The 25,408-nt window shown below is 48.3% G+C and overlaps 1 protein-coding gene across 6 annotated transcripts in view; it reads right to left on the bottom strand.

The window, feature by feature from the left end:
• Positions 1–10,570: 10,570 nt before the first annotated feature.
• KIF1B (kinesin family member 1B) overlaps positions 10,571–25,408 on the bottom strand; it is a 144,807-nt gene continuing 129,969 nt past the window's right edge. For 5 of the 6 annotated variants that reach the window (XM_042953772.1, XM_042953765.1, XM_042953767.1 and 2 more), the window contains 9 exons: positions 24,330–24,391; positions 22,729–22,874; positions 22,303–22,542; positions 21,114–21,185; positions 18,713–18,834; positions 16,523–16,672; positions 15,980–16,172; positions 15,654–15,772; positions 10,571–15,006 (listed from right to left, as the gene is read on the bottom strand). In XM_042953772.1, the coding sequence (XP_042809706.1) occupies positions 14,964–15,006; positions 15,654–15,772; positions 15,980–16,172; positions 16,523–16,672; positions 18,713–18,834; positions 21,114–21,185; positions 22,303–22,542; positions 22,729–22,874; positions 24,330–24,391 (1,147 nt within the window). In that variant the 3' untranslated portion in view covers positions 10,571–14,963. Of the gene's footprint in view, positions 15,007–15,653; positions 15,773–15,979; positions 16,173–16,522; positions 16,673–17,045; positions 17,809–18,712; positions 18,835–21,113; positions 21,186–22,302; positions 22,543–22,728; positions 22,875–24,329; positions 24,392–25,408 lie in introns of those variants that run through there. The other variant, XR_006206688.1, reaches the window with a different exon arrangement.

Raw genomic sequence — 25,408 nt, 5'->3', positions numbered from 1 at the left:
AGTCCTGATGAGATGTGTCGCTTTAAGGGACAGAGAAAGAATGCAAGTTCCTCCAGAAGGACTTTGGTTTCCTAAAGCCGATAGTTTTACAACCTGTTTAAGATAATGAGGGGAAGTTTGGGGACTGGAAAAGGAATAGGTGAACTTTGAATTGCCTCTAGTTTTGTAAAGATTTGTAAGATAAGGACAGTTGCTTTCGTTCCTCAAATAATTGGGTCGTAACTTAAATGATATCACCGGTTGATCCACCAACCCAAGTACACTATTCTCAATTTGCTTTTTTCCCTCTGGGTACATAGTTCTAATTTTAAATATTTCTGGAAATACCAAATAATCCCCCTTTTGGTGCAAGACGGTCCACAAAGAGGGTGCAAAGGATATTAATGGCCCAAGATGCAGAGTTACTCCCAATGAGAGCCAAAACACAGAAACACAACCCCAAAGTCTCAGGCAGGCAGAAAGCCAAGCCCAGCTCTGGGGAGAGGAGAGGAGCAGGAAGGCAGCTGGGACACAAAGGATCAATAACCAGTGGGTCTGGATTTGGAAAGGAAGGGACAACGTGACAACCAGACATTAGAGACAGATTCAGAAGAGGTGATTCTGGTAAGAATTTCCACCCTCTGTTGGCTTCTGCCAGTTCTTCCAGGATCCCGTCTGCGGGTTCTGCTATCACCATAGCTTCCCCTTGGCTGTTTACCAGAAAATCTTTCAGTTTCATCAACTCTGGGAGGGGCCCATATGGCAGCCCATCTTGGAAGGCAGATGTGGGGGTGTCTGTAAGGCCATTAACTTGGACGACTTTTGTTTACAGTTCTGTAATCCTTTCCAAGTGGGGAAACACTTCAGACAGAGGGTTACTACACTGGGCCCTGAGCAGGAAGTTGTGTCAGTCTTCAGGCTTTTGTTTTAGGTGCCTCTTACATTTATAATTTTTCATTAGCTGTTAATGAAACTAATTTGGAATCTTGAAACCTTTTGGAGGCTTTGTTTGCTAGTTAAAACAGGTATCCTAATTGGTTTAATTTGGGAATTTCTGCTTTCAAGGGTACTTTTCTTTCTTTCTTTCTTTCTTTCTTTCTTTCTTTCTTTCTTTCTCTCTTTTTTTTTTTTCTTAAGTAGGCTTCACCTCCAGCACAGAGCCCAACGCGGGACTTGAACTCATGACCCTGAGATCAAGACCTGAGCTGAGATCAAGATTGGACGCTTAACTGACTGAGTTACTCAGGTGGCCCTCAATAGTGGCTCAGTAGGACCCGAGCTGCAGATGGAGTTAACTCTCCCATTTTTGTACAGCCATATCCAGCCACAAATTGGGGGCAACCCCACTTTTCTCTGGTCTTATTTTGGGGCCTCCAGCCTGAAGGTTACCAAGCCAAATTCCTCAGGACACAAAACAAGCACAGTAAGATTCTGCTGTTTTTGCTAGCTATCTACCACTTCTGGGACTATCGTTTTTAGACATAAAATAATCAGGTGTGCTGGAAGGTTGAACGCTTGTCTTTAGACTTGAAGAATCCCATTAGCTAAGACTTTGGGTTTCTCAGAGCCAAACTGGTACCCAAAAAAGGACATGCCGTGACGTTGAGGACTGTGTGTGTTTTACGGTTTACCTTGTTGCATGAAGTTCTCTTGAGGTTGGTGGGTGACCTGACCTGTTCCGTGACCAACTTATCCTATCACAGGAGTCTTCTGGAGATGGCAAGTGCTCTAACAGTCTTTAAATGCTCAACCTGTGCCCACAGACTTTTGTGGCTTTTTGGCCTGAGATCCCCGCTAACAAGCCTTTATCTATATTAAACAAGACAAACAAATGTGCATCTTAATGCATTGGCAGCAACCAAGAGATGTTACAAGTATCCTGGCCACAAGATGGCCCTGTACGTACTACCACCAATTCCCTTGGAAACTTGCTGAGGTTTTCCATTAGGGGACTTACGATCTGAAAGGCTAGGGGCTTGCTCTGGGCAGACCCTCTGCCAGCTCAGTTGGGCTCTGGGCAAATATGGCAGGCAACTTGGGCTGCCAGCCCAAGCTGATCTGCCCTGTAAAGGAAAGCTGATTATCTCAGGAGCCCAACACAAAAAGAGCAGAGCTCAGAACCAGGAGGAACTCAACCAACAGGCAGTGAGAAAGGCAGTGAACCCAAACGGTTCACGGGTACCACATCTGTGTTTCTCATGGCTTCCGAATGCTGCTGGAAGTTCGTCTTGGTTCCCACTACTGCCACCAAATCTGTTAAATAACAAAAATTCAACAAAATACATTTTAAAGATCTAATTGGCTTTCTTAATCGATTCATGAATAGGGCAGTACCTGGCTAGCAAGTAGAGAAGAGCTCCAAAGGTTACAGAAAAGGAAAGGCTTGTGAAGGTAGAGAGGAAGTGGGGAAAAAGGAAATTGTTAGCAAAGAATCTGTTGTTTTAGGCAAGGTTGCCTTCCTCAAGGGAACAGAAGGGTCCATCAGTAAATTTCCTAATGCTGACCAGGAAATTCCCATGCTGATTGGTTAAGTTACATTCCTGGGGGGTTGAAAATGCAGTTAGGTTAGGGATTGAGTGTTGGTTTTCTGACTTGGGGCCTTAATCTAAATGCCACCATTTTGGGCCTGTAGTTTTCTTTTTAACATTTCCAGTAACAGTTCTTGTCTTAAAAAGTTGGTTTTTTCTGGTGTTGCTATAGCCATTCCAGTCCTCTTGTGGATTACTATTTGCATGGCAAATATTTCCAACCTTTTACTTTCAACCTGTTTGTGTCTTTGAAACTAAAGCAACTCTAGTAGACAGCATGTTGTTGGATCCTGCTTTTTGAAAACTTTTTTAACATTTATTTTTGAGAGACAGAGTGAGACAGAGCACGAGTGGGGGAGGGATAGGGGGGTACAGAATCCAAAGCAGGCTCCAGGCTCTGAGCTGTCAGCACAGAGCCCAGTGCAGGGCTTGAACTCACAAGACCACGAGATCATGATCTGAGCTGAAGTCAGACGCTTAACCAACTGAGCCACCCAGGTGCCCTAGATCCTACTTTTAAAAATCCAGTTTGACAATCTCTGCATTTTGATTGGAATTAATTTATTCATATGTAATTATTAATATAGGTGGATATATGAATGCCACTTAGCTATTTGTTTTCTATGTCTCATGTCTTTGTTCCTCTGGTCAGCTTTTACTGCTTCTTGTGTGTGTGTGTGTGTGTGTGTGTGTGTACACGTGTGTATACCACTATAATCCCTAAGTTGATTTTTAACTGTGTCTTTTTTTGAGTTATTTTCTTAGTGGTTGTCTAGAGATTACAATGTGTATCTCTTATTATAGTGTACTTCAGCTTAGTACTGAAAATTCTGGTAAAATATAGCAACTTTACTATATATAGCTCCATTTCCTTATTCATCCCTTTTGCTATTACTGTCATATACATCAGTATGTCATAACCCCAATAATACATGTTATAATTGCTAGTTTAAACACTGTTTTTTAAAAAATTAAGAAAAGAGGAAAATATAAAGTGTTTTCTTTTTTGTTATGTGTTTATCATTCCAGGGATCATCACTCCTTTTGGTGAACTTCAGTTACTGTCTGTCGTTGTCTTCCATTAGCCTAAGGCCTTCCTTTAGTATTTGCGTATTTCTTCTTGTAGTATTTCCTGTAGGACAACTCTGCCAGCCCTAATTCTTTTTTTTTTTTTTTCCTTTAAATCTGGGAATGTCTCTAACTTGCCCCTGTTTTTTTGAAAGATAGTTTTGCTGGGTATAAAATCCTGGCTTGCTGAGAATTCTTTGAGCACTTCAAGGACCTCATTTCAGTGGCTAGGACTTTTAGTTTCTGCTGAGTAGTTGGTTACTGTCATTCCCCTATATATGGTGAGCTGGTTTGCTCTTGCTGTTTTTAGAACTATCCCTTTGAACTGGTTTTCAATAGGTTAACTATGATGTATCTAAGCGCAGATCCCTCTGTGGTTATCCTAGAGGCCCACAGGGTTAGAACTGTAAATGAATGTCTTTCAACACATTCAGGCAGTTTTGAGCCCTTAATTTTTCACATATTTTTTCTGCCTTTTCTTTCCTCTCCTCCTAGAACCCCCATTTCACATATGCTGGTACACTCTGTCCAGATTTTTTTACTTTTACATTTTTAGTTTGGCTTCCTGATGGTTACCCTGTGTCTACCTAACTTAGCTGCCAGCTGAGGATTTGGAAGTCATGCCAGACCGACTGGAGGCCCTCGGGCCCCCACCCTCGGTGTTTCTGTACGCATCAGGAGCTGTGCTCACAGCTCTCCCAGGCCTCAACTTTGCTGTGGCTTTTGCTTGCGGCTGGGCTTCCAGAATTTCCCCTGCACATTTGCAGGTTTCTGGTAGCCAGGGACATGCTGAGCACTTACCTCGTCCTCCCTCCCATGGCACTCTCACTTTCAGAGTCTCCCCATTAAGTTTCTGGCTAGTCTGCTTCCTGCCCAACTGAGACCTCAGGCTAGCAAGCCTCGGGTTTTTCCCATTCCTCACCAGGTTTGCCACTTTTAGCTGACAAAAAACCCTACAGCTCTCCCCCTCCACCCCAAACCAAAGATGGTCAAGTATGCCCCATTCAGAGTGGAGCCCTGATCTGGTAAAACGGCTTCCCTTACCAACAGACAGACAGTGGGGATGGGGGAGAGCCCCAGGGGAGAGGGCTGCGGGCCTCCACTGCTCTTACTTGAAGAAGTTATAGTAGTTTTTCCCAAGAGTAATTGCTTTTTAATTCATCTGCCTTTGGTCAATTTCCAGAGTCTTGAAACGTTTTTAATACTTTTTCCAAGTTTTAGGCTTTTTTATGTTTTGCAGACTGCCTGTCCTCTTCACACTGGGGAGGCCGGAGCTCCCCCCAAAGCACTGCCCTTTTGTCTGCACTGAGGGCCTTCACCTGGAGTCCACCAGGGGGCACTCAGGGGCCTGAGAGTTTCCAGACACTGATTTGGGGGCAAAGTGAAACAGACCCTGTGCCGAGGCTGCCTCCACTGGCACTCCTCTTCCGCAGGCTGCGTTCAGCACCTCAGCCTCAGAGCACAGGGGAGAGACACCAAGAAGCAGAACATTGCAGGGAGAAGCTTCAAAAAGGACGAAGGGATCAGGAACCTCCCCCAAGTCCTGTTCTTCTCCAGGGGCTAACTAGAATTTCCAGGGTCCTTTGGGGGCCTGGCTGGCTCAGTCAGTAGAGCACGTGACTACTGATCTTCGGGTTGTGAGTTTGAGCCCCATGTTGGGCAGAGTTTATTTTAAAAAGTTTTCAGGGTTCTTGACTGCAGGGGTACTGCCTCCTGTCTGTCCTGCCTCCTTCTCAGGGTGGGCACAGCAAAGTGAGCTCATGCCTAGGAGAGTTCCTTGCAAACTTCAAATCGCTACACGGTTTTAAGATGCCATTATATGTAATGTGACAAGGAGACTCAGTGCAGGGAAAGTGGCTTTCTCAGCTAGTCAGTGGCAGAACGGAACTTAAACCCAAGTCTACTAAGAGCCCAGTACTCTGTCCTCATGGGAATAGCAGGCCATAATCAGGCAGATTCACAGAGACATGTTTCCCCAGCAAAATTGGGTTTAGCTGCATATTAGAGACCTTTAGTTGACCTTAAAAGGAAAGTTAAATAGAAATTAACTTTCAGGGTCCCTGGGTGGCTCAGTCGGAAGACATCTGACTCTTGATTTCGGCTCAGGTCATGATCCCAGGGTCATGGGATTGAGCCCCGCGTCAGGCTCCACACTTAAGGTTTTCTCTCTCTCTCCCTCTGCCCTTCTCCCCTGTGCTCTCTGTCTCTCTCTCTCTTGAAAGAAAAGAGAAGAGAAAAGAAAAGAAAAGAAAAGAAAAGAAAAGAAAAGAAAAAAAAGGGAGGAAGGAAGGAAGGATGGAAGGAAGGAAGGATGGAAGGAAGAAAAAAATACACATTAACTTTCTATGACTAGTTTTGGAGAACAAATGACACTTCTGGAAATTGTACAGGTTGAATTTCCACAATGGCTCCGATCAAGAAAGCCTCGGGACCTCCACACCTTTCAGCTTTGTTGCAAGGATTTCCTCTTTCTGTGGGGCTTGGTCGCAAGGAAAGCCTACCATCAGGTTTTGTTGCAGGAACAAATTGATTGCTCTAGTCTGAGATTTGGCAAGCGAGAGAAATGCTGAGTCAATGTGACTAAACATCTGGACACACCCAAGTCACCACCGAATAGACATCATTTTAGGCAAACGTGTTTAAACACCTAATGGAACAGCCCCCCGTTCGTTTTCTTCTGTCACTGATGTTACGTGCTATGCGGCCTTCCCATTTCTTTGCTAAGGCGTGAACCAGCAAAAAATGCTGGTTCCCAGGACTGTTGGAAAACTACCACAAACTGGTTTAGAAGACACAGGTGTCCTGTCAGTCGGGTTTTCTCTTTTTTTGTAAGTGCCTGACGCTTACGCTTTGATGGCTGGGGTATCCGCTTCATAGATGGCTCTCTCAAATAAACATTTTGCCGGCCCCGCCCCTAGAGAAAGCGCCAGCCCCTCTCTCCCCTCCTGGCTCCCCAGGCTCCTCTGTTTTAGAGATCTTGGTTGGGTTAGATAACTGACCATTTGGGCTACTTGTTTTTTCTCTTCCGACTTTAAATTCCTGTTTTTGTTTTAAATTCATCAATAAAGAGTGAGCCCAGCCTAACCCTGGATCCCCTCCCGCCCTAATAAAAAGCAGAACCCCAGACCTGGTTCTCTCTCTCTCTCTCTCTCTAACTGTAATCTTGCCGGGTGGCCCCAGGTGTACCATGCAATTTCCAGGTCCTATAAAAATAATAAACCCTGTGTTTGGTTCTCCAGCTTCCTGACTTATTGCTGAAGGGACTCTTGCAATCATAATAACCATGGGACTGAGACGAAGGCAAGTGTCTCCCAGAGATGAACAGAGTAAGGCCAGAGAATGCTGACCTTTAGTTTGCAGAAAATCCTCAAATGCTTGGCTTATAAGGCTTAAGAAAGTCAACTCACAGTATCATCCACCTTAACTTTTAGCCTTGCCCTAAATCCCCAAATCCCCAATCAAACCAGAGGCATGAATTCTACAAAAACAGCCCTTCTGTGCAAATCTCCCAGGGAAGAAAAACAGACTTACGTACGGGGGTGTGTAAGTTAACACACTAGTTGGGGCAGATTTGAAAATCCCCCTGCACTCACTTGCTCTAATTCCTGCGAATGAACCCAAAGGACTGGTTCACCTGCTAGGTAGAAAGAGCAAATTTAGGAAAAACCAGGAGACCACGTATTCAAAAGCCAGAGGAGCAAGCAGGTGACATACTCAGGGAAACTAAATTAAAACAGACTATGCAGAGACCAGGAGTTCCCGAGGGAAACAAAATCTCCACAACCGACCAAAAGTGGAGGGACCAGGAACATCAGGTAGAAAAGTAATGCATTCAACGCGCACAGTTCCATGGGGCCTCCTAAGAGACACGGTGACCTTCAAGAGAGCCTACACGACCCTGGATGAGGTCTAGTTGTAGGGGACAACCAACTCTGTAAAACAAATTCCATTTCGCTGTAAAGTCCAGTGGATTTCAGGAACGCAGGGCCCGACATAACCCTGAGAGCTGACCTAACTTCTCTGACGGATGAGTCCCACGGAGACAGACCGTTGCCATCAGAAGAGGCCCCCGGGAGTGGCTGTTGCTGTCTGCTGTCCCTGGCGGCCTCCGGGAACTGTGGTGACATGGTGGCACTGCCGTAGGACTCGAGACCCAGCTCTCTGCTGTGTGCCAGGCTACGAGGCTATCGCTCTAGCAAAACTCTCCACGCTGGTCTCTTCCTGTTGCCAGGTTTCCCTTCCTGTTCGCTCATTCCAGTCTACACACACACATGCACACACACACACACACACACACACACACATCTGTAAAGCTTTCTCCTTTCTTTGGGGCATCTGGGTGGCTCAGTCGGTTAAGCGGCCAACTTTGGCTCAGGTCACATCTTGTGGTTCGTGGGTTCGAGCCCTGCATCAGGCTCTGTGCTGACAGCTCGGAGCCTGGAGCCTGCTTTAGATTCTGTCTCCCTCGCTCCCTGCCCCTCCCCGACTCGTGCATACTCTCTCTCAAAAATAAATAAACTTAAAAAAAAAAGCTCTCTCCTTTCTTCAAAACACAAACCTCTCCTGGACTCCATATTCTTGTCCCTTCTCCCCTCTACAGTACAAATCTCCACAGGAATTTTCTGTACTATTTCAACGTCTTCTCCCCCACCTTTCCCCTGAACCCACCCTAGGTAGGCCTACTTGGCACCACTCAAGACGACGTCGCTCTCCTCGCCAACGACCTTTGTAGGGCGGGGGCACTTGTGACGTCTTCTCCCATGTGAAATGGGCGCCGTTACTGGAACATTCCTGCTTCTGCCAGCCCCTCACAGACCCCCAGGAGAGAAATGATAATTGTTGAGTTTGGGAAGCATGGACAGCCTGGCCACTGCCTCCCCCCTGAGAAGACTCCCCTGCCCTCAGAGCACACGGTCTGTAGTTCCTCCTACTTCCGTGACTTTCAGTGGGCCCACAACAGTGGCACTGCTGTCCCTTGGAAGCTGATCGGGAACGCAGAATGTCAGGGGCGCTTGGGTGGCACAAGTGTCTGACTCTGGATCTCGGCTCAGGCCATGATCTCACAGTTCCTGAGTTTGAGCCCCAGATCGAGCTGTGTTGATGGCGTGGAGCCTGCTTGGGATTCTGTCTCTCCTTCCCTCTGCCCCTCTCCTGCTTGTGCATACATGCATGCACTCTCTCTCAAAATAAGTAAATAAATTTAAAACCAAAAAAAAAAAAAGTAAAGAAAAGAAATGCAGAATTTCAGGCTGCACCCCAGGCCCACTCAGCCAGGATCCATGTTTTAGTGCGATCGCAGGCGAGTCTGGCGAAGTCCAAGCTCGCCGACCCTCTAGCCCTCACATTCTCTAATCGCACCTCTAATCGTCAACAAGACTGACCTGCCACATGCCTTATTCGTTTCTCGGTTGGCTCTGAAATTGGGAAACAGCGGCGGTATTCTCTGGCCCCCTCAAACTGCCTGGACCTCCCTGTTGCCGAAACCTGTGGTCGCTGCTCCGTCTGCCCTTAACCTGGCGGCTGCACCGGACACGGTTCTGCAAACACGTCCTTAACCTGGTCACCACGTGCCGCTCTCTCCCCGCGGCCGCTTCCTCGTCTTGGCCGAATCGTCCTCTTCCCCGCCCCCCGCCCCCCGCCCCGGACTCCTCGTCGCGGTGCTCCGGGACCCAACCCTTGGTTCGCAGGCCCCGCCACTCAGTCCCGGGTCTCCTGGCCTCTCGCCTTTCTCTGTCATCCTCACGCTGACAACCCCCAAGCGTACGTCCGCGGCCCCTCCTCTGCCCTGGACCCAACGGCCTCAGCGACTGGACAGTCAGGTGGGAACGTGGGCACCTCCAAGTGAACGTGACCGAAGCCAGATCCTTAATTCGGCCCCGCCCCCCCACCGTTCTCGCAATCTTCTTCAGCTCAGGCAGTCGCCATGCCGGCTGGGCTCAGGCGCACGTCCCGAGCCACCTCAGCAAACCGTTAGGGTCTGACCACATCTCCCGCCTTCGCCGCTCCTACCTGGGTCCAGGCCGCCAGCTCCCCCGGGGAGCACCGGGGTGACAGTTTCCTATTCGGTCTCCCTTCCTCCACCGGCCCCCTAGCCGCACGCCACCCTGGCTGCTCCCCACTCAGCAGTTAGAATGGCCTTCTGGAAACAAGAAGGATCGCGTGACTCCTCTCCCCCAGCCCTTCACTGGCTTCCTAGTTCACTCGCTGGGCCCCGGCTGCTTGCTGGGGCCGCGGGTTCGGGGTGCTCCCCCCCTTAGCCCACACCAGCCTCCCTGCCGTCTTTGGAACCTGCGGGGACACACCGCTGCCCCCAGGGCTCACACGCGTGTGTGTCCCCTCATTCAGGCGTCCGCTCCAGCGTCTTGTCAGCACAGGCCTTCTCTGACCACGTGGTCCGAAAGGACGCCTCCCTCTCACCCCTCCTCACCCTCCCTCAGCTGCCATTTGCTCTGTCACTGGGCGCTCGACGTTACGCATTCCACACTCGTCACAAAGGTCCTTCCTCAAGGGTGCGGGAGTGCCAGGGCACGTTCTGTTTGCTGCTGAGTCATCACCTCCCACCACGGCATCACTGCCTTCCGCCTGAACGCTGCTTCTCCCCGCCCTGTCTGTCCGCGAACAACCAGCACAGGGGTCCCTGCTCATGCCCTGCTCCCAACGGGAATTCGTTAAATTAAGCACACGGGGTGAACAATTCACTTTCTCCCTCTAGAAAAACCACACCGCCACCGCAGAATCATTGGTAGGTATATAAACAGGAGCTTCGGGAGAACCCAGACAACACTCGGGAGGAAGGCACTTTCAGGGAAACGGCACAAAAAAATAGCACCGGGCTCTCTGATAACCCTACTTTGAACGATCCGAAAAGAACGTGTTGGTCACACCATGGTAACTTTTGGCCTAGAAAGGTCATATCTCTGCAAGTCCAGAAGAGAAATCTTAAGTAAATACCTTTCAAAGGATGCAAGAATAAATGCATGTCAGGAGCCTTCTGATGCACTGGTTGTACCTTTATTATTTTTACCTCGTTCACTAATAGTTCCGTGATGCAAGGTTACCATACACAGTTAGATAATGTCTGCATCGCACATCTAAGGCTATACAGCAAAAGAACGAGAATTAGTACAAATACAAGAACTATATTTACATTCTGTATACTCAAGCTCCAAACATCAGATCATATTTACATAATAAAACATGAAAATGAAAATCTGAAATTAATAATGTACATTGTTGCTAATGTGCTCAACTCCTTACTGGGGAGAGATCAGTTTGCAAAGTCTTGGTTCAAAAAGGCCACGTATGCTCCATGGGTTCTGTTGCAGCGCACGAGGATGGCGAGGAGAGACCCCGACAGGTGGCGCCTTGCACGCGAGCAGGCCGATGGACTCCTCGGGTGAACAGATGCCAGAATGTGCAGCCTGAAAAAAGGGAACTCGGACACACGGAGACGACACACAACAGCCAGGGTTTGGGAGGAGACCAACCTCAGCTCGGACCTTCTGAGCACAGCTTGTAACATGAAATTTGGATCAATTCTCATTCTTTCCGTTAAATGATCACAAGCTTTCCTAAGGTTTCATGGGGTTCAAATACGACTTTCATAAATGGCCTTTTGAACAACAGCAGCAGATAATCTCTCAGCTGACATTTCAATTTGCTAAGGAAGCACAAATCAATACGTTCCTGCTACATACAGTAAAGGTCTGGCCACACACGTGGGTGTATCGTCACTGGCCACAGTGGACAGCTGCAGTGCGTACGGGCCAGAGTCCTGTTTAAAATACATTCAGCAAACCTTCCACGAGCAGCAGCAGAATTAGTGTTTTCCTTTTAAGGAGCAGGTTAACAATCACATTTTAATAAGGGAACCCAAAGCAAAAACGAAGGACCCGAGTCCAAGAGACAAACGAGCGAGCCCTGATCCCGTCCTGGAGACCCGTGTGGAACACAGCACGAGGAAACGGAGAGTACCGATAGCTGCCACACACTGGGTCATCCGCTCTTTTCCAGTCCGATGTGCAATTAATTACAGCACTATAAATATACATATACCTTACAAAATTAAATATCCCTGTAAATTAGAACAAGCAGCAGGCAACAAAGTCTTTGCTTTGAAATATGTGCCAGGAGAAGTCATTTTAATTTTAGAGCCTTAAAGACCTTGCACAATGATTTTACCTTATCCCTTCATCTTAAGAGAGCTGAAAAAAAAATCCATCAAAAATATGAGTAGTTGTTTAAGTTCTATGCAGCTGAAGGGAAAAGAAAAGTAAAACAATAGTGGTCGTTTAGTGGGGGGTGGGGGGGTGGGAATCGCTTCCCTTCCCCTCACAGTGAGCGCTCGAGCACTGTAACGACGTGCTGGGATCTGGGCGCCCACCACCCAAGCTGCCAGCAGCGGCCCTTCCCCACGCCCCTGGCCGTGTGCACGGCTGGCTGGCCCTGCACGGCCTGGCCCGAGAGCTGGCTGACCCCCAGGCAGGCACAGAGGGGAGGAGGCTGTGGGTCCCGGTTTGGTGTGGGCTGTGAGGCCGAATTTTGCTTTGGCAGGAGAAAGGAGGGTGGGGAAGGAGGGGAAGAGAGGATTACTTCTAACTGGAACTCATTTCTCCTTAATTTGCATAAGAGCTTTTTCTGGGTTGTTTTTTTTTTTTTGCTTGTTTAAAAGAATGCTTTAGGGAAAAAAAACCACAAAAGAAACCCCTTACTTAAAAGGTAGTTTCCTTAAATACTAATATTAATATCATCTTAAGTATCAACTTTCCTGCCACCGTGGCTTCAGCTAAAGCCTCGTAAGTAGCTCCTGCCATAAATGCTCTCTCAACTTCACAGGAGGGATGCACCTACCCAGAAAGAGAACATTAATCCCGAAACTGTTGCAACTCGGTCTGAAAACGGGCCGCTGGAAGAAGAGGGGCCACCAATAAGGGCTGTCCTCAGATGGAGGGAAGCACACCTGCCTGAGACCCTGCGGGCCGCGCACGTCCTGCTTCCTCAGGAGGCCCTCTTACCCGGGGGGTGTCACGAACGGTCCGGTCCTACCTGTCTTAATACCCGACACCTCCAAAGCAAAGACTTTCCAAGCCAGTTTTGTTTTGAGTTAGAAGAAAAACCGAACGTCATTTCAGTTTGTCACATGATTTTACTCTCCCTCAGCCCTCCCCACCTCCCTCTGTCACAGATCCAGGGCCCTCTGTCAGACTCTGTGACAAACAGCAGTGGCACCTGTGACTTCGCTAAAAGTCATCTTCCAACTTCATCATTTCCCTGCAACCGGATTTCATTCCAGTCCAGAAGCTGTCTCTAAGCACCGACAGGTCCTGGATTTGAGTATACACCAGAAGGGCATACCGTGCCCATTAGACGATGAAGGAACCCCTAACTACATTAAAAATCTCACACACCGCTTAGAAAACAAGTAACATCACAGTTAATGACCTATGTTTAAGGAGAGGAAAAAAGTTAAAAACCTACTGTTGAGTTTTTATTGATCACTTTTCAGCTAAGGTCACCGCCTGCGATTTCTATCCTTTCTTTTAAGCTCACCACGATTCACTTTTCCTCCCCTTGGCAAGGCAATTGTACCGAAGCTGGGAGACCTGTTCTCAGAGACGAGCCCAACCGGGAAGTCGGGAGCAAGGGTCTGTGGCCGGCGTGCTGCCCGGCTCTCGTCCGCAGCACCAACCGTGCACCAGCCCCTGCCCCCGTCCTGCCTGACGCAGACAGTCGGCCGGACCCCACAGAGTCGGCAATTCACGGCTGGGGGCCCTCAGTCTCCACGAGGTGGGAGAGGGCAGCTACTTTCCTGAGCGCCCGAGGGGTGGTCAGAGCTTCGTGTGAGGGAGGTAAGAAGGATGGTACAAAACACCCCAGGTCAACTGGCAAAGCAGCTGGAGTAACCCGGAGGCCTTCTCTTCCCCAGCTCGTTCCTAGAAAACGTAACTTTAACTGGCAGCGGAAAGAGAAAGAGTATCTATCTTCTTCCATGATGGCTTCTGGATGCAGACGACCCTGATCCGTCAGGGAAGGAGATGGGCAGCAGCGAGCTTCCTCCTTCCTCCTCCGGCAGTATTTCCACATCCGACAAACATGACCAAGGAGGAGAGGCCAGGCGGAGGCAGCAGCCAACCACTGGGGCCGTGGCTCAGGCGCACCTCCTCCCTGCCCCCGGATGTCCTCTTGTTTTCTTTTAGTGGTGGGAAGGGAGTGGTTTTAATCCTGGGATCCAGAAGGCAAAGCCTGCCGTGTCTGCGTATTTATGATTACAGGGGGGAGAAGCATTACCGAAAGTATTTTCAACTTGACAAGGATCATTGAAAATGCCCAGGAGTCAGAGGGAGGCTTCGCGTCTACACTTGAAGTTACGCTTGTTCGATCAAAGGGAGCTACAAGGATCACAAGGTCCCTGCTCGGCGTCACCATACTTATGATGGGAACAGTGACCCCCAGAAGGTGAGTCGCTCCCCCCTTGTGGATCATTGGTGTATGACGCTGCACTAATTCCAAACTGTACCACCGGCACTAATGCCAAGAAGAGAAATGAGAAATTCTGAGAGAAAAACAGTTCACAGGAATCCTGCTCTGAGGAACTGCTCTCATCCTACCGTCCGTCCGCCTTCATGAGCTGTTGCCAGATCCCACGGTCCTCTCAACCGTGCTGGCAATATCCTTGGCTTTTCCCTTCCCGCTGTTCCAGGCCTGCTACAAAGTCCTCCCTTCTCTCTTCCACTAAAAGAAAACCGCACAGCTACATTCTAACGAAGCTCCAATTTCAGAGAACACACCTGTGCCATTTCCAAGCTCACTACAACCTTTTCCCCGAATGGAAAATGCAGGGATTAGCAACGGCAAAAGGAGAGGGAAGGGGAAAAGGTAAGTTTTTTCCTTTTAGGTTTAAAAAAATGCCAGATGTTTCCTCCCTTAGTCTCTGAAGCCACCCCCCCCAAAATTAAAGTGATATCACAAATAGAGAAAAGAAAAAAAGGTATTGTGTTGTCTTAAAAAACAGACCAAGATATCCAAAGACAGCAGTACAGACATCACAGGTGGTCATATGGGGACCCATCATACAAAAGGAAGCCAAAAGTCACGAAAAAATAATTTGGAGATTCACCGGAGCCCCTCTGGGTCGTTTGTGTTTGTTCGTTTGTTTTTCTCCCTTTTGTTAGGCCACGTGCTATCACCACGATTCTCAGCACAGGAAAAAAGAAGGATACAGAGCAACGGAGACGGGGACCAGAAGAGCGAGAAAGAGTGTTGACAGGAGGGAAAGCAGTTACGCCACAGGCTTACACACGAGAGGGGCCGTCAAGAATCACAGAGAAAAGTGAGGGGCAACACTGACTTTATCTCTCGAAGGCGAGTGAGGGCGCTCGGCAGAGTCACTTAGTACTTCGGTTCGCTCGGGCACCTGCGGGACAGTTTCGACCTACAGGTGACACAGGGAAAGGAGGTTAGAAAGCTGGATGCAGACGACCGTCTCCTCACAGGTCTCTTTCCTCTGCGGTTCCCTCCTTGAGCTTCTGCCCTCCCCTCCGGCAGCCAAGACCCAGGTCTCCAGACTCCCCGAATAAGCAGGCTAAGCTGTGGTCTTCCCCATTCTGGGGCCCCCGGACACACGCCCCTCACAAGCTCAGAGGTTTGATCACAGGGCGGAATTCTGGGACACCTTGAAGGTTCTCACCACCTTCCCTTGACTCAGTCCCACGGACCCCAGCTGCAGACCCCTTCAGAACGAAAAGTCAAGGGGCGCCTGGCTGGCTCAGTGGGTGGAGCATGGGACTCTTGACCTCGGGGCTGTGAGTTCAAGCCCCACGCTGGGTGTAGAGATTATTTAAAAAAAAATAAACCTTAAAAAAAAAAGTCAAAGCAGGGCATTAACTGGGTACAGATGTGACCAGGTCCTCTTAGCCATTCAGGACACCAGGAGGCACCACCATCTCATAACTACACTCGACGTTGCCCTCCTTCCTCTATTTTCAACCTACTTTTGGGGAACAAGACTTCCTTCTCAGTTTACATTGATGTCACTGGGGCCAAAAGCCAGGAGAAGAAGGAAACACGAGGACTTCTTACCGTATCGTGCCAGCAAGCAGTGGGTTAAAGGCATACAACCAGTCGTTCATGTCTTTGTCATTGAGAGCCTGTAGAAGGACCCCACGGTGCTTCGTGCATACAGCAAAGATGTTAGGTGTCTGAAAGAGACATGGGTAAGTGGAAAAGTTACGATGGCTGCTGACAATGGGGACCACCCTGCCATATCACAGGTGCCCAGCACTTCATATTGAAGGTTCAGAGAGACCGGACGCATAGGAGAGATGCCACAGCACACAACAGAGAGTTCGGAACTCAGCAGGGAAGGGCCGACGGTGGCAATAAAAAGCCAAGAGAGCAGGACTGACCTTCACCATGGCCTGCTGGTCCTCACTGTATTCCACCTGTGCTGTGGACAGGTTAATGATGCCACGCTCCACTGGGTCTTTGTCGCTGTTATAGATGAAGACATAAGGGCGACGGACCACGACGAAATGTTTAGCCCAGTTGCTATAAAGCGGTTCCTTGAAATGCAGGTATCCTTTCTTAGAGACCACTGAGCTAAAAAGGACAGTACAAGAGAGGTTAGTTTCTCACAAAAAGAAAGGAATCATGGCCCGAGGACCATGAAAATATGTCTCACCTGGACCTAGTCCCTATAATGAACAAAAGAGGCAAGAGATCGCTTTGGCCTAGAATCTTCTCCGCTGAAGTAATACTGCAAAACAGCATAAAGCAGCACCATAGCAGATGCCTTGCAAGACACAGGCGAGCAGGATCCCAGCCCAGCTCTCTCCTCCCGGATTCCATTGGCATTAGACGGTGACATTCACCTCACGTACAAGAGCAGAGAGTAAATTACTGCTGATTTCTTTCTTATACCTGGCATCCCTGGGCAATACAGTACTCACCCTGGTCTAATTTCTTCAATATCTGGAACAAGATTGAGAAATTCATTTTTTCCTGCACGGGCCAAATAGGGTGTTTCCACAGTTGGGACAATCTGAAACTGTTCAAATTCTGGGCAGGGACTAGAGGCCCGGGAATTGGCTTCTGGGGTCCTTTAAAAGAGAGAGGGGTTAGGGGAAACAAGGAGCTTCAGCAAGGTCAATCCATAATGTGCACAACCCCCTCACCAGGAGGAACGACACCTCCCTCAACAGCAGGGGCCTTGCAAACATCAGCTCCAGAGAGCTCGGCTGAGAAGACAAGCTGCTGTTAGGAAGTTAATTCCAAATTCAACTGGGGTCATCCTTCAGAAGCTACGAAAGCCACCACCAAATCACACAGTCCCTCTTCCTACTCTGAAGCCCTCTGAACAGAGGCGTCTTGGGCAGGACCTCCATTCCCTTACATGTTTCTCTTTAGTCCCAAGGTCACAACTAGGGCAGTGGTCCTCAAAGTGCAGTCCCTGACCGGAGGCATCAACCTCACCTGGGAACTTGGTAGAAATTCAGTCTCGGGGCTCCGAGCCAGATGTACAGAATCAGAAATGCTGAGTGGAGTTCAGCCACCTGCACTTTTTAACAAGCCTCCCCAGTGATGCCGACGCGCACTAACGTCTGCGAACCGCTGCTCTGAGGGGCTGGCAGAGAGCACGCAAGCGGGAAGAAAGACCCGGCAGAGCGGAAGCTGCAGCGCCGAGCTGGCCCGGTCAGGACAGTTACGGGAGGACTTCCTGTGCTCTGCGCTGTGACTTGTCATCGCAGAGCAGCCTAGCCTAATGACGTGTATCCCACCAATTCTACAATTTCTGGACACTTGACCACTTCTCGAGTCGGGATGCGCCTTGCAGCTGACGACGGGTCACATTTTAAGTAGCGGTGCTTTTTCTCTCTCAGTGGCACATAAAATAATGTGTTATAGTTGATGACACCCTCAATTTAATTAAATTGCCTGGCTGTGTTACTTTCTCTGCCACGGTCAACTGTGGCAGTGCTGGTGTGGCAGGACAGGCAGCTGGACGGTACCAGGCGGGCTCTCTGACAGGTGAGCACGGTGAACGGAGACGGGCAAAGGAGTTTGATGGTGAGTTGCAAACGAGCGATTACAGTGATGATTCACAGAATCTAGACTACATTTGTCTCTATTGTTGTTATCAACACGTTTCACTGTGTCATCAAAATACTTTTTCCAAAGTAGTTTCAAACTGCTTTCCCCGCGATGAGGCTTCCTCTGTCTGACAAGATTCGGGAGCCTGGCAAGGGTGGGCATGGAAGGCCGAAATGAGCAGAGAGGGATTCAGAAGAGGAACCAAAGGTTTTTGTGCAGAAAGCTGCCGGGGCACGATGTGAGAAGGAGCAGGAGCGTCTCCCCAGGACTGGGATATCCAGAAAAGGCTCCCACATCCTTCTGAGTACTGCCGAGAGGGATGGTCCTGCCCTCAGCTGAGCACCACTGAGCTCTAGGAAGGCTGGAACTTCCCCTGGTTCTGAAATTAGCTTCTCTCAGTGAAGTCTGGATACTTGCTTTTTATTTATTTATTTTTTAGGTTGATATTTATTTATTTTTAGTAGTCTCTACTACCAATGTGGGGCTCAAACTCACGACCCCAAGATCAAGAGTTATATCCTCCACCAACTGAGCCAGCCAGGCACCCCTTTCATTTTTTTTATCAAAAAAATTTTTTTAAACGTTTATATACTTATTTTCTAAGTGTTTAATTATTCTCTCTGCAGGGGCAGAGAGAGGAGGAGACACAGAATCTGAAACAGGCTCCAGGCTCTGAGTTGTCAGCACAGAGCCTGATGCGGGCCTCGAACCCATGAACTGCGAGATCATGACCTGAGCCAAAGTCGGATATGCAACTGACTGAGCCACCCAGGCGCCCCTAAAAAAATTTTTTTTAATGTTTATTTATTTTTGAGAGAGAAGAGAGTGGGAGAGAGAGAGACAGAGTGTGAATGGGGTAGGGCCAGAGAGAGAGGGAGACACAGAATCTGAAGCAGGCTCTAGGCTCTGAGCTGTCAGCACAGAGCCCCATGCGGGGCTCGAACTCATGAGCTGTGAGATCATGACCTGAGCCCAAGTCAGATACCTAATCAACCGAGCCACCCAGGAACCCCTTATTTATTTTTTCAAAAGCAAACGAGGGTACTTACTTCTGCTCCTGAGAGTTGCTCCGAGCTTCTACCAGAGAAGGGCAGGTGGAGGAGGGAGTGAGGGTGGCGCTGCTGAAGCTGGACACGGACGGATCCCGTCCGAGAGGAGAGATATCAGACAGCTGGAGGCAAACACAAGACAGCGAGTGAGATTCGCTGGGAAAACAGAACGCCCCTGCAGCGAGGAGCTGTGATATAGATGTATATATATGTACGTATTTTTTTCAAGACTTACAAATACGGTATGGCCTGAGTGTCACAACAGGAATCATTTACAAAAGAGGCAAGGCTGGCTTTTTCTTTTGTGACTGTCCTCCTGCATTCAGTAAATGACCCTGTCTCCAGGAGCCCAGCACTTAGAACAACAGGCACTATTCTAAGAATATGGCAGAGGCCCCGCCCTGCTGGCGCTTCCATTCTAAGTGGAGAAGGCAGACAACAAACAAATCCACGAACACTCTGAGAAGCGTCAGGTAGTCCTACGATCCAGCGGTTCTACTACTGACTATTTACCCAAGGAAAATGAAAACACTAATTCAAAGAGATATATGCATGCCTCTGCTCACTGTAGCATCATCTACACTAGCCAAGATATGGAAGCGACTCAAGTGTCTGTCAGTAGATGAACGGGTAAAGAAGACATTGTACGTATACGCAATGCAGTATATACACAATGCACTCCACAAAAATGAATGACGTCTTGCCGTTTGTGACAAGATGGATGGACCTGGAGGGTACTATGCTAAGGGAAATACGACAGAGAAAGACAAATACCATGTAATTTGACTTATACGTGGACCTAAAAAACAAAAAACAAAACAAACGGATTCTTAAATACAGAGAACAAACCGGGGGGAGGTGGGTGAGGGGATGGGTGAAACAGATGACGGGGATTAAGAGGTACAGGCTTCCAGTTATAAAATAAATAAGGGGCGCCTGGGTGGTCAGTCGGTTGAGCATCCAACTTCGGCTCAGGTCATGATCCTGCGGTTCACAGGTTGGGACCCCACATTGGGCTCTGTGCTGACAGCTCAGAGCCTGGAACCTGCTTCGGATTTTTTGTCTCCCTCTCTCTCTGCCCCTCCCCAGGGCGCACACACTCTCTCTCTCTCTCTCTCAAAAATAAATAAACTTTAAAAAAATAAATAAACAGGGGCGCCTGGGTGGCTTAGTTGGTTAAGCATGCAACTTCAGCTCAGGTCATGATGTCAGGGCTCATGGATTCGAGCCCCGCGTCGGGCTCTGTGCTGATGGCTCAGAGCCTGGAGGCTGCTTTGGATTCTGTGTTTCCCTCTCTCTGTGTCCCCTCCCCCGCTTGCACTCTGCCTCTCTCTTAAAAAATAGAGATTAAAAAAATTTTTTTTTACTTTTTTTTTTTTTTAATGTTTTTATTTTTGAGACAGAGAGAGACAGAGCATGAGCAGGGGAGGGGCAGAGAGAGGGAGACACAGAATCTGAAGCAGGCTCTAGGCTCTGAGCTGTCAGCACAGAGCCCGACGTGGGGCTCGAACTCACGGCCTGTGAGATCATGACCTGAGCTGAAGTGGGATGCTTAACCGACTGAGCCACCCAGGCGCCCCCCAAAAAATTTTTTTTAATAAGTAAAATAAATAAGTCACAGAGATGACAAGTACAACACAGAGAATACAGTCAATGATGCCGTAATGATATCCTATAGTGACAGATGGGGACTATACTTATTATAATCACGGTGAGCACTGAGTGATGTACAGAATTATTCAATCACTAAGTTGTACACCTGAAGCTAATATAACACTGTATGTCAATTATACTTCAATAAAGAAAACGTCAGATAGCGGTAAGTGCTACAGCAAAAAATAAACCAAGGAAAGAGGTCAGAAAGTTTCGGGACCTGTTGGCTTTACACAGGGTGGTTAAGGAGTCGATATCTGAGCAGAAAGATGAAAAAGATAAGGGAGCCTATCATGGGCACATCTGGAAGAAGACTATTCCAAGGGAAGGGACAGCGAGGGTGTAAAGATCTGCTATAGGCAGGAATGAAGCTGGCATGTCTAAGGAACAGCAAAAAAGGTCCAAGTGATTAGAACAGAGTGGATGCTGGAGAGGCTCTTTAAAGTGTTCACCTCAGTCTTTGTCAAAAGCAACAACATTATGCCGCCAAGAACCTCAGGACCTCTAGTGTCCTGCCTTGCAGTGACGTACCAGCCCCTATAGGATCTTCCCTGAGGGATTTGGGGAAAAGCCAAAACGTTTCCCATCTGATTAACACCCTAAGAGACACCGGGGAGTACTCGTATCTTCAAAAGTCAGTGCTCTGACTCTAAAAAATGAAGATATGTCCTACATCCTCAAACACGATGCTACACCCATCTGAAGGCACCTAAAAGCAGGGAGACCCGGAGAGGAGATCTGAGCTCACCTTACAGTCACTGATGCTGCCATGCAGCTGGCTGAATTCCCGGTTGAAAGTGTGCGTGAGAAGTTGCAGGCACTGGGGACAAAAAGCCACGTGTAAGTTTCAGTGGTTAAATGAAGCCCTGGATGCGAGGCAGGAAGAGAAAATAACAGGCCTAAGACACACAGTGGGGCTCAGGTGCTGACCAAACGGCTCCAGAAATTAAATACGAATACAGCAAGGGAAGCCTGGCATACGTCTAACAAAGAAGATAAATTCAGTGGATTAAAAAAGCCATTCTCAGGACCACAAAAATGAATGGCTGCCACCACCACAGTTTAGAGCAACAGCTCCCCTTCCGACTTGTCCCCGTACTAGAAGGCGTGGAGACCTCTGGATGGAAGTATTTTCTTAAACCAACCAGAAGGCCATTCGGTTATTGAAACAACAAGACAGCCCCCCGCCCCGGCCCCCACCATCTCTCTATTCCACTGTTGGCCAGTTGCCCAGGCTCCATATGCCTGGGAGTCATCCTCGACGACCCCTCCGCCCTCTCCCACCCCACCCAGGCAACAAGGGGGGCTGATTCCACCTCCCCGGTGTCTCTTCCGTGACTGCTCTTCCTCCTCACCCTGCGGCCTCTGGCCTCAGCTGAGACCCGCACCGTCTCTATCTGGAACACCGTGCTAACGAGCTCTTTGTGCCTCTAGTCTCTCGTCGCCACAAACCCACCTTCTCTATTGCTGCCACGGGAGTCTTCCTAAAACAGGAATACCTGCTTAAAATATTTCCGCATCACCCCAGGACCCTCTGAACTCTATTCCAGTCCACAGACCCTGCCAGGTCTGGTCCTGTCCCATGTCTCCGACTCCATCTCCTGCCTCTGCCCACATCGCCCGCGTGATTCCCCAGCGCTGACGGTACAGCACACGAGGCTCCCTCTGGCGCAGACTTTCAAGGTCAGCTCACCGGCGCCAGCCCGCGGAGGCCCCCTCCTCTGGCTCCCCCAGGTTCCAGACACACACCTCCATCACACACTTGTCACCCGGTTCCCTGGGAGCTCAGTACGGGTAGAAACTGAGTCTTATTCTACCTTCCCAGCTAGCACCGGCCTCGAAACAGAGGCCCTCAAGGGTGCTGGAAAATGAAAACTCCAGCTGGCTCACGGGGTCTCACGGGGGAAAATGCTCAGCAAAGAGAAAGGGGGTCACACCTTGGTAGCCAGCTCCTTCTCTCGATCCACCAGGCTTTCGATGTCCGTGGAGTCGTAGCCGCTGCTCTCGCTGGGGGTGATGGCACTTTCAAAGGTGGTGGTAGAGATCTGAGAGGAGATGCTGGTGGAGGTGCTGAGGGTCCCACTGCTGAGGCTGGGGGACAGTGAGTCACTCAGGGATTTGGGGATGCTGTCACCAAGTCTCTCGCGCAGCAGCAGGAAGTGGCGAGTTTTCTCCACCTAAGAAGGTCAACACAATGGCCTCAGCGAACGCAAAGCTCGCTAAGACCTTCGTAAGCGAAATATTGGGCCTCTACCACGATCGAAGGCTGAAAAGCCAGGATCACGTAGAGAAGGTGAGCATGTGAGCCACACTTTGGGAGTTGTGCCCAAGAGTTCATCTGAGCAGCTCCCGCCCTCGGATACCTCGTGAAGGAGCTCCATCCTCTCCAACTCCCACTGGTGCTCAAGGATGAGGCTGTCCCCGCGGGGCCGCCAGCCCGCTAAGTTCTCTTCTCCCCGCACATAGGCCACTGACGTATCCAAGATTTTTCTTCTCCTTCTCTGCATGCCTGGGGCAAGAGGACAAAGTCTTTTATTCAGAGAAAAATCGGATTCCACTTTTAGCTCAAAACACACTGATAACTCAGATACGTGGCAAACGAAGACCCTTAGTCAAGATACCTGGGATTTTATTAATAATAATTCACCCCTTTTCCCCAAAGCAATTCTCTGAACCTCTTTTAAAACTGAGTTTTATATTCTTCGATAATTAGGGCGACCGTAACACAACCTGAGAAAATGCCCAAGTTGTTATGTTACATGAAAATATAGAAAGATCAAATTGTACCCTATGGTTCCAAATACATCCATACGAAGAAAGTAGGAAAGGACCATCCCCGTACTCCCCACACACACCCCACATTCACGAGCTCAGTTAGGACGGCAGACGGCAGATGGCTTCAGCCCCGTCATTTCCCATTAATTTCTAAAAATAGACTGTTTTTACATATCGAAGGCACGAACTTCTGTCAATTAATAAAATTTCTCAAGGAAATATCTGGACACCGTCAACAGCTACTACTGGGACTTGGATTCATACTCAGTCTTTTTTTAATCTACATCTTAACTGTGGGCCCCGACCTTTTCCTGTGTATGTTCCCTAAAATGATTCAAGCTCACCTTAATCAAATGTTGTTTATTTGTTCAGTTTTAAGTTTACTTATTTATTTTGAGACAGAGACAGTGTGAGTGCGGGAGGGGCAGACAAACAGGGAGGGAGAGAGAAAGAGAATCCCAAGCAGGCTCCGTGCTGCCAACGCAGAGCCCGATGTGGGGCTCGAACTCACGAGACTGAGAGATCATGACCTGAGCCGAAATCAAGAGTCAGATGCTTGACCGACTGAGCCATCAGGCGCCCTCAAATGTTTTTAAAAACACTGATTTTTGTCCACGTTCTGGTTTATAAATCTAGAAATGCAAAGGGCTGCTTAAGGCCACCAAGCCAGAGAGAGAAGTAATGGCAGCCCAGAGAGACATCCGAAAGGGCACCGAACAAGTTCAACTTAATAATTTGTCTTCCTAGGGCACAGGAAGTTCAAATTCTAGCTTGACAACACCTGTAAAGTCACACTGCCAAGTTACCTTTGGGGCTAACGTGGAGAGGGAAACGGTTATGAGGTCTGGAAAGCTAAATTCATTCTCACACACTCAAAGTTTTTATAATATGCAACAACCTCCTAACGTTTTGTTCAGTACAGTTTTTGTAACTGTTCTGCAGGTCATAAACCAAACAGTGTTGTTACTTAGAAAAAGGTAACTCTCACCACCACCAAAAAACTTATAAAATATGCTTGTTATATAAATATATAAAATATATATTTTTATATATAAAATATACTTGGTTTCTTATAAAATATACTTGGTTTCTACAAAATTTTCCTATTCGTGTAGGTTAGATTTTTGACATAAAATACCCCAAACACAGGCAAAGATAACCATCACCTCCCTGACCCACAAGGGCTTACCTGGGCTACCCGTGTCTGCCATTTTGCATAAACTGAGTTCATAAATTCCAGTGACACGATTGCTATTTGAATTAAAACAAACACTTGTTTAACTTCTCATGGCACAAAAACAGGAAAATCTCAATTCTCTCTACTTAAAACACTGTCTCCTCTGGAGGGACTGCAGCCCACCCTTAAATATAATTACAGACATTTCTCACTTCTTTTTTTATTCTGAACTTAAGAAGTATACTTTTTCCTAGGAGGAGTTTGTTTTCATGCCAATCTTTTGAATTACTTCAAAGGATGAGTAAAATTGAATGATGAACCCAAAAGTTTATAATACAAAGGTAAAAGTTAAAAATCTGTGTTTTCTTTTTTTTTTTAATTTTTTTTAATGTTTATTTATTTTTGAGACAGAGACAGAGCGTGAGCAGGGGAGGAGCAGAGAGAGAGGGAGACAGAATCCAAAACAGGTTCCAGGCTCTGAACTGTCAGCGCAGAGCCCGATGCGGGGCTCGAACTCACGAACTGCGAGATCGTGACCTGAGCCGAAGTCGGACGCTTAACCGACCGAGCCACCCAGGCGCCCCAAAAATCTGTTTCCTTACCACGAGAGACAAGACAGGGGCAGAGGAAGGTCTGACCAGAATGAAAAGATAAACATCGACTTTGGGGGCATGTCATGAGGAAGGTTACTGAACCCTCCACTGTGTTAGTAACGCATATTTATTTTGAGAGAGAACGTGTGTGCACACATGCGTGGAGGAGGAGCAGAGAGAAGAATCCCACGCAGGCTCCACACGCTGTCAGCAGAGCCTGACGCAGGGCTTGATCTCTCAAAACCGCGAAATCACGACCTGAGCCGAAATCAAGAGTCAGACGCTTAACCGACTGAACCACCCAGGCGCCCCGGTAACACGTATTTTTTAAGCTGAGTGGTGACACACAAGCATTCCCTGTATTAGTCTTGGCGGATTTCTACAGATCTTAAATATGAATAAGTCTTTAGAAGAAGAACGTCCCAATGGTGATCAGTTAGAAATAATGACATCTGAAAGAACATTTAGTCCCTGAAAAACTGCTGAGTGTTCACAATG

Source organism: Panthera leo, chromosome C1 (genome assembly GCF_018350215.1).
Source record: "Panthera leo isolate Ple1 chromosome C1, P.leo_Ple1_pat1.1, whole genome shotgun sequence".
Classification (NCBI taxonomy): domain Eukaryota; kingdom Metazoa; phylum Chordata; class Mammalia; order Carnivora; family Felidae; genus Panthera; species Panthera leo.
This window is presented reverse-complemented; position numbering and strand designations above follow the sequence as displayed.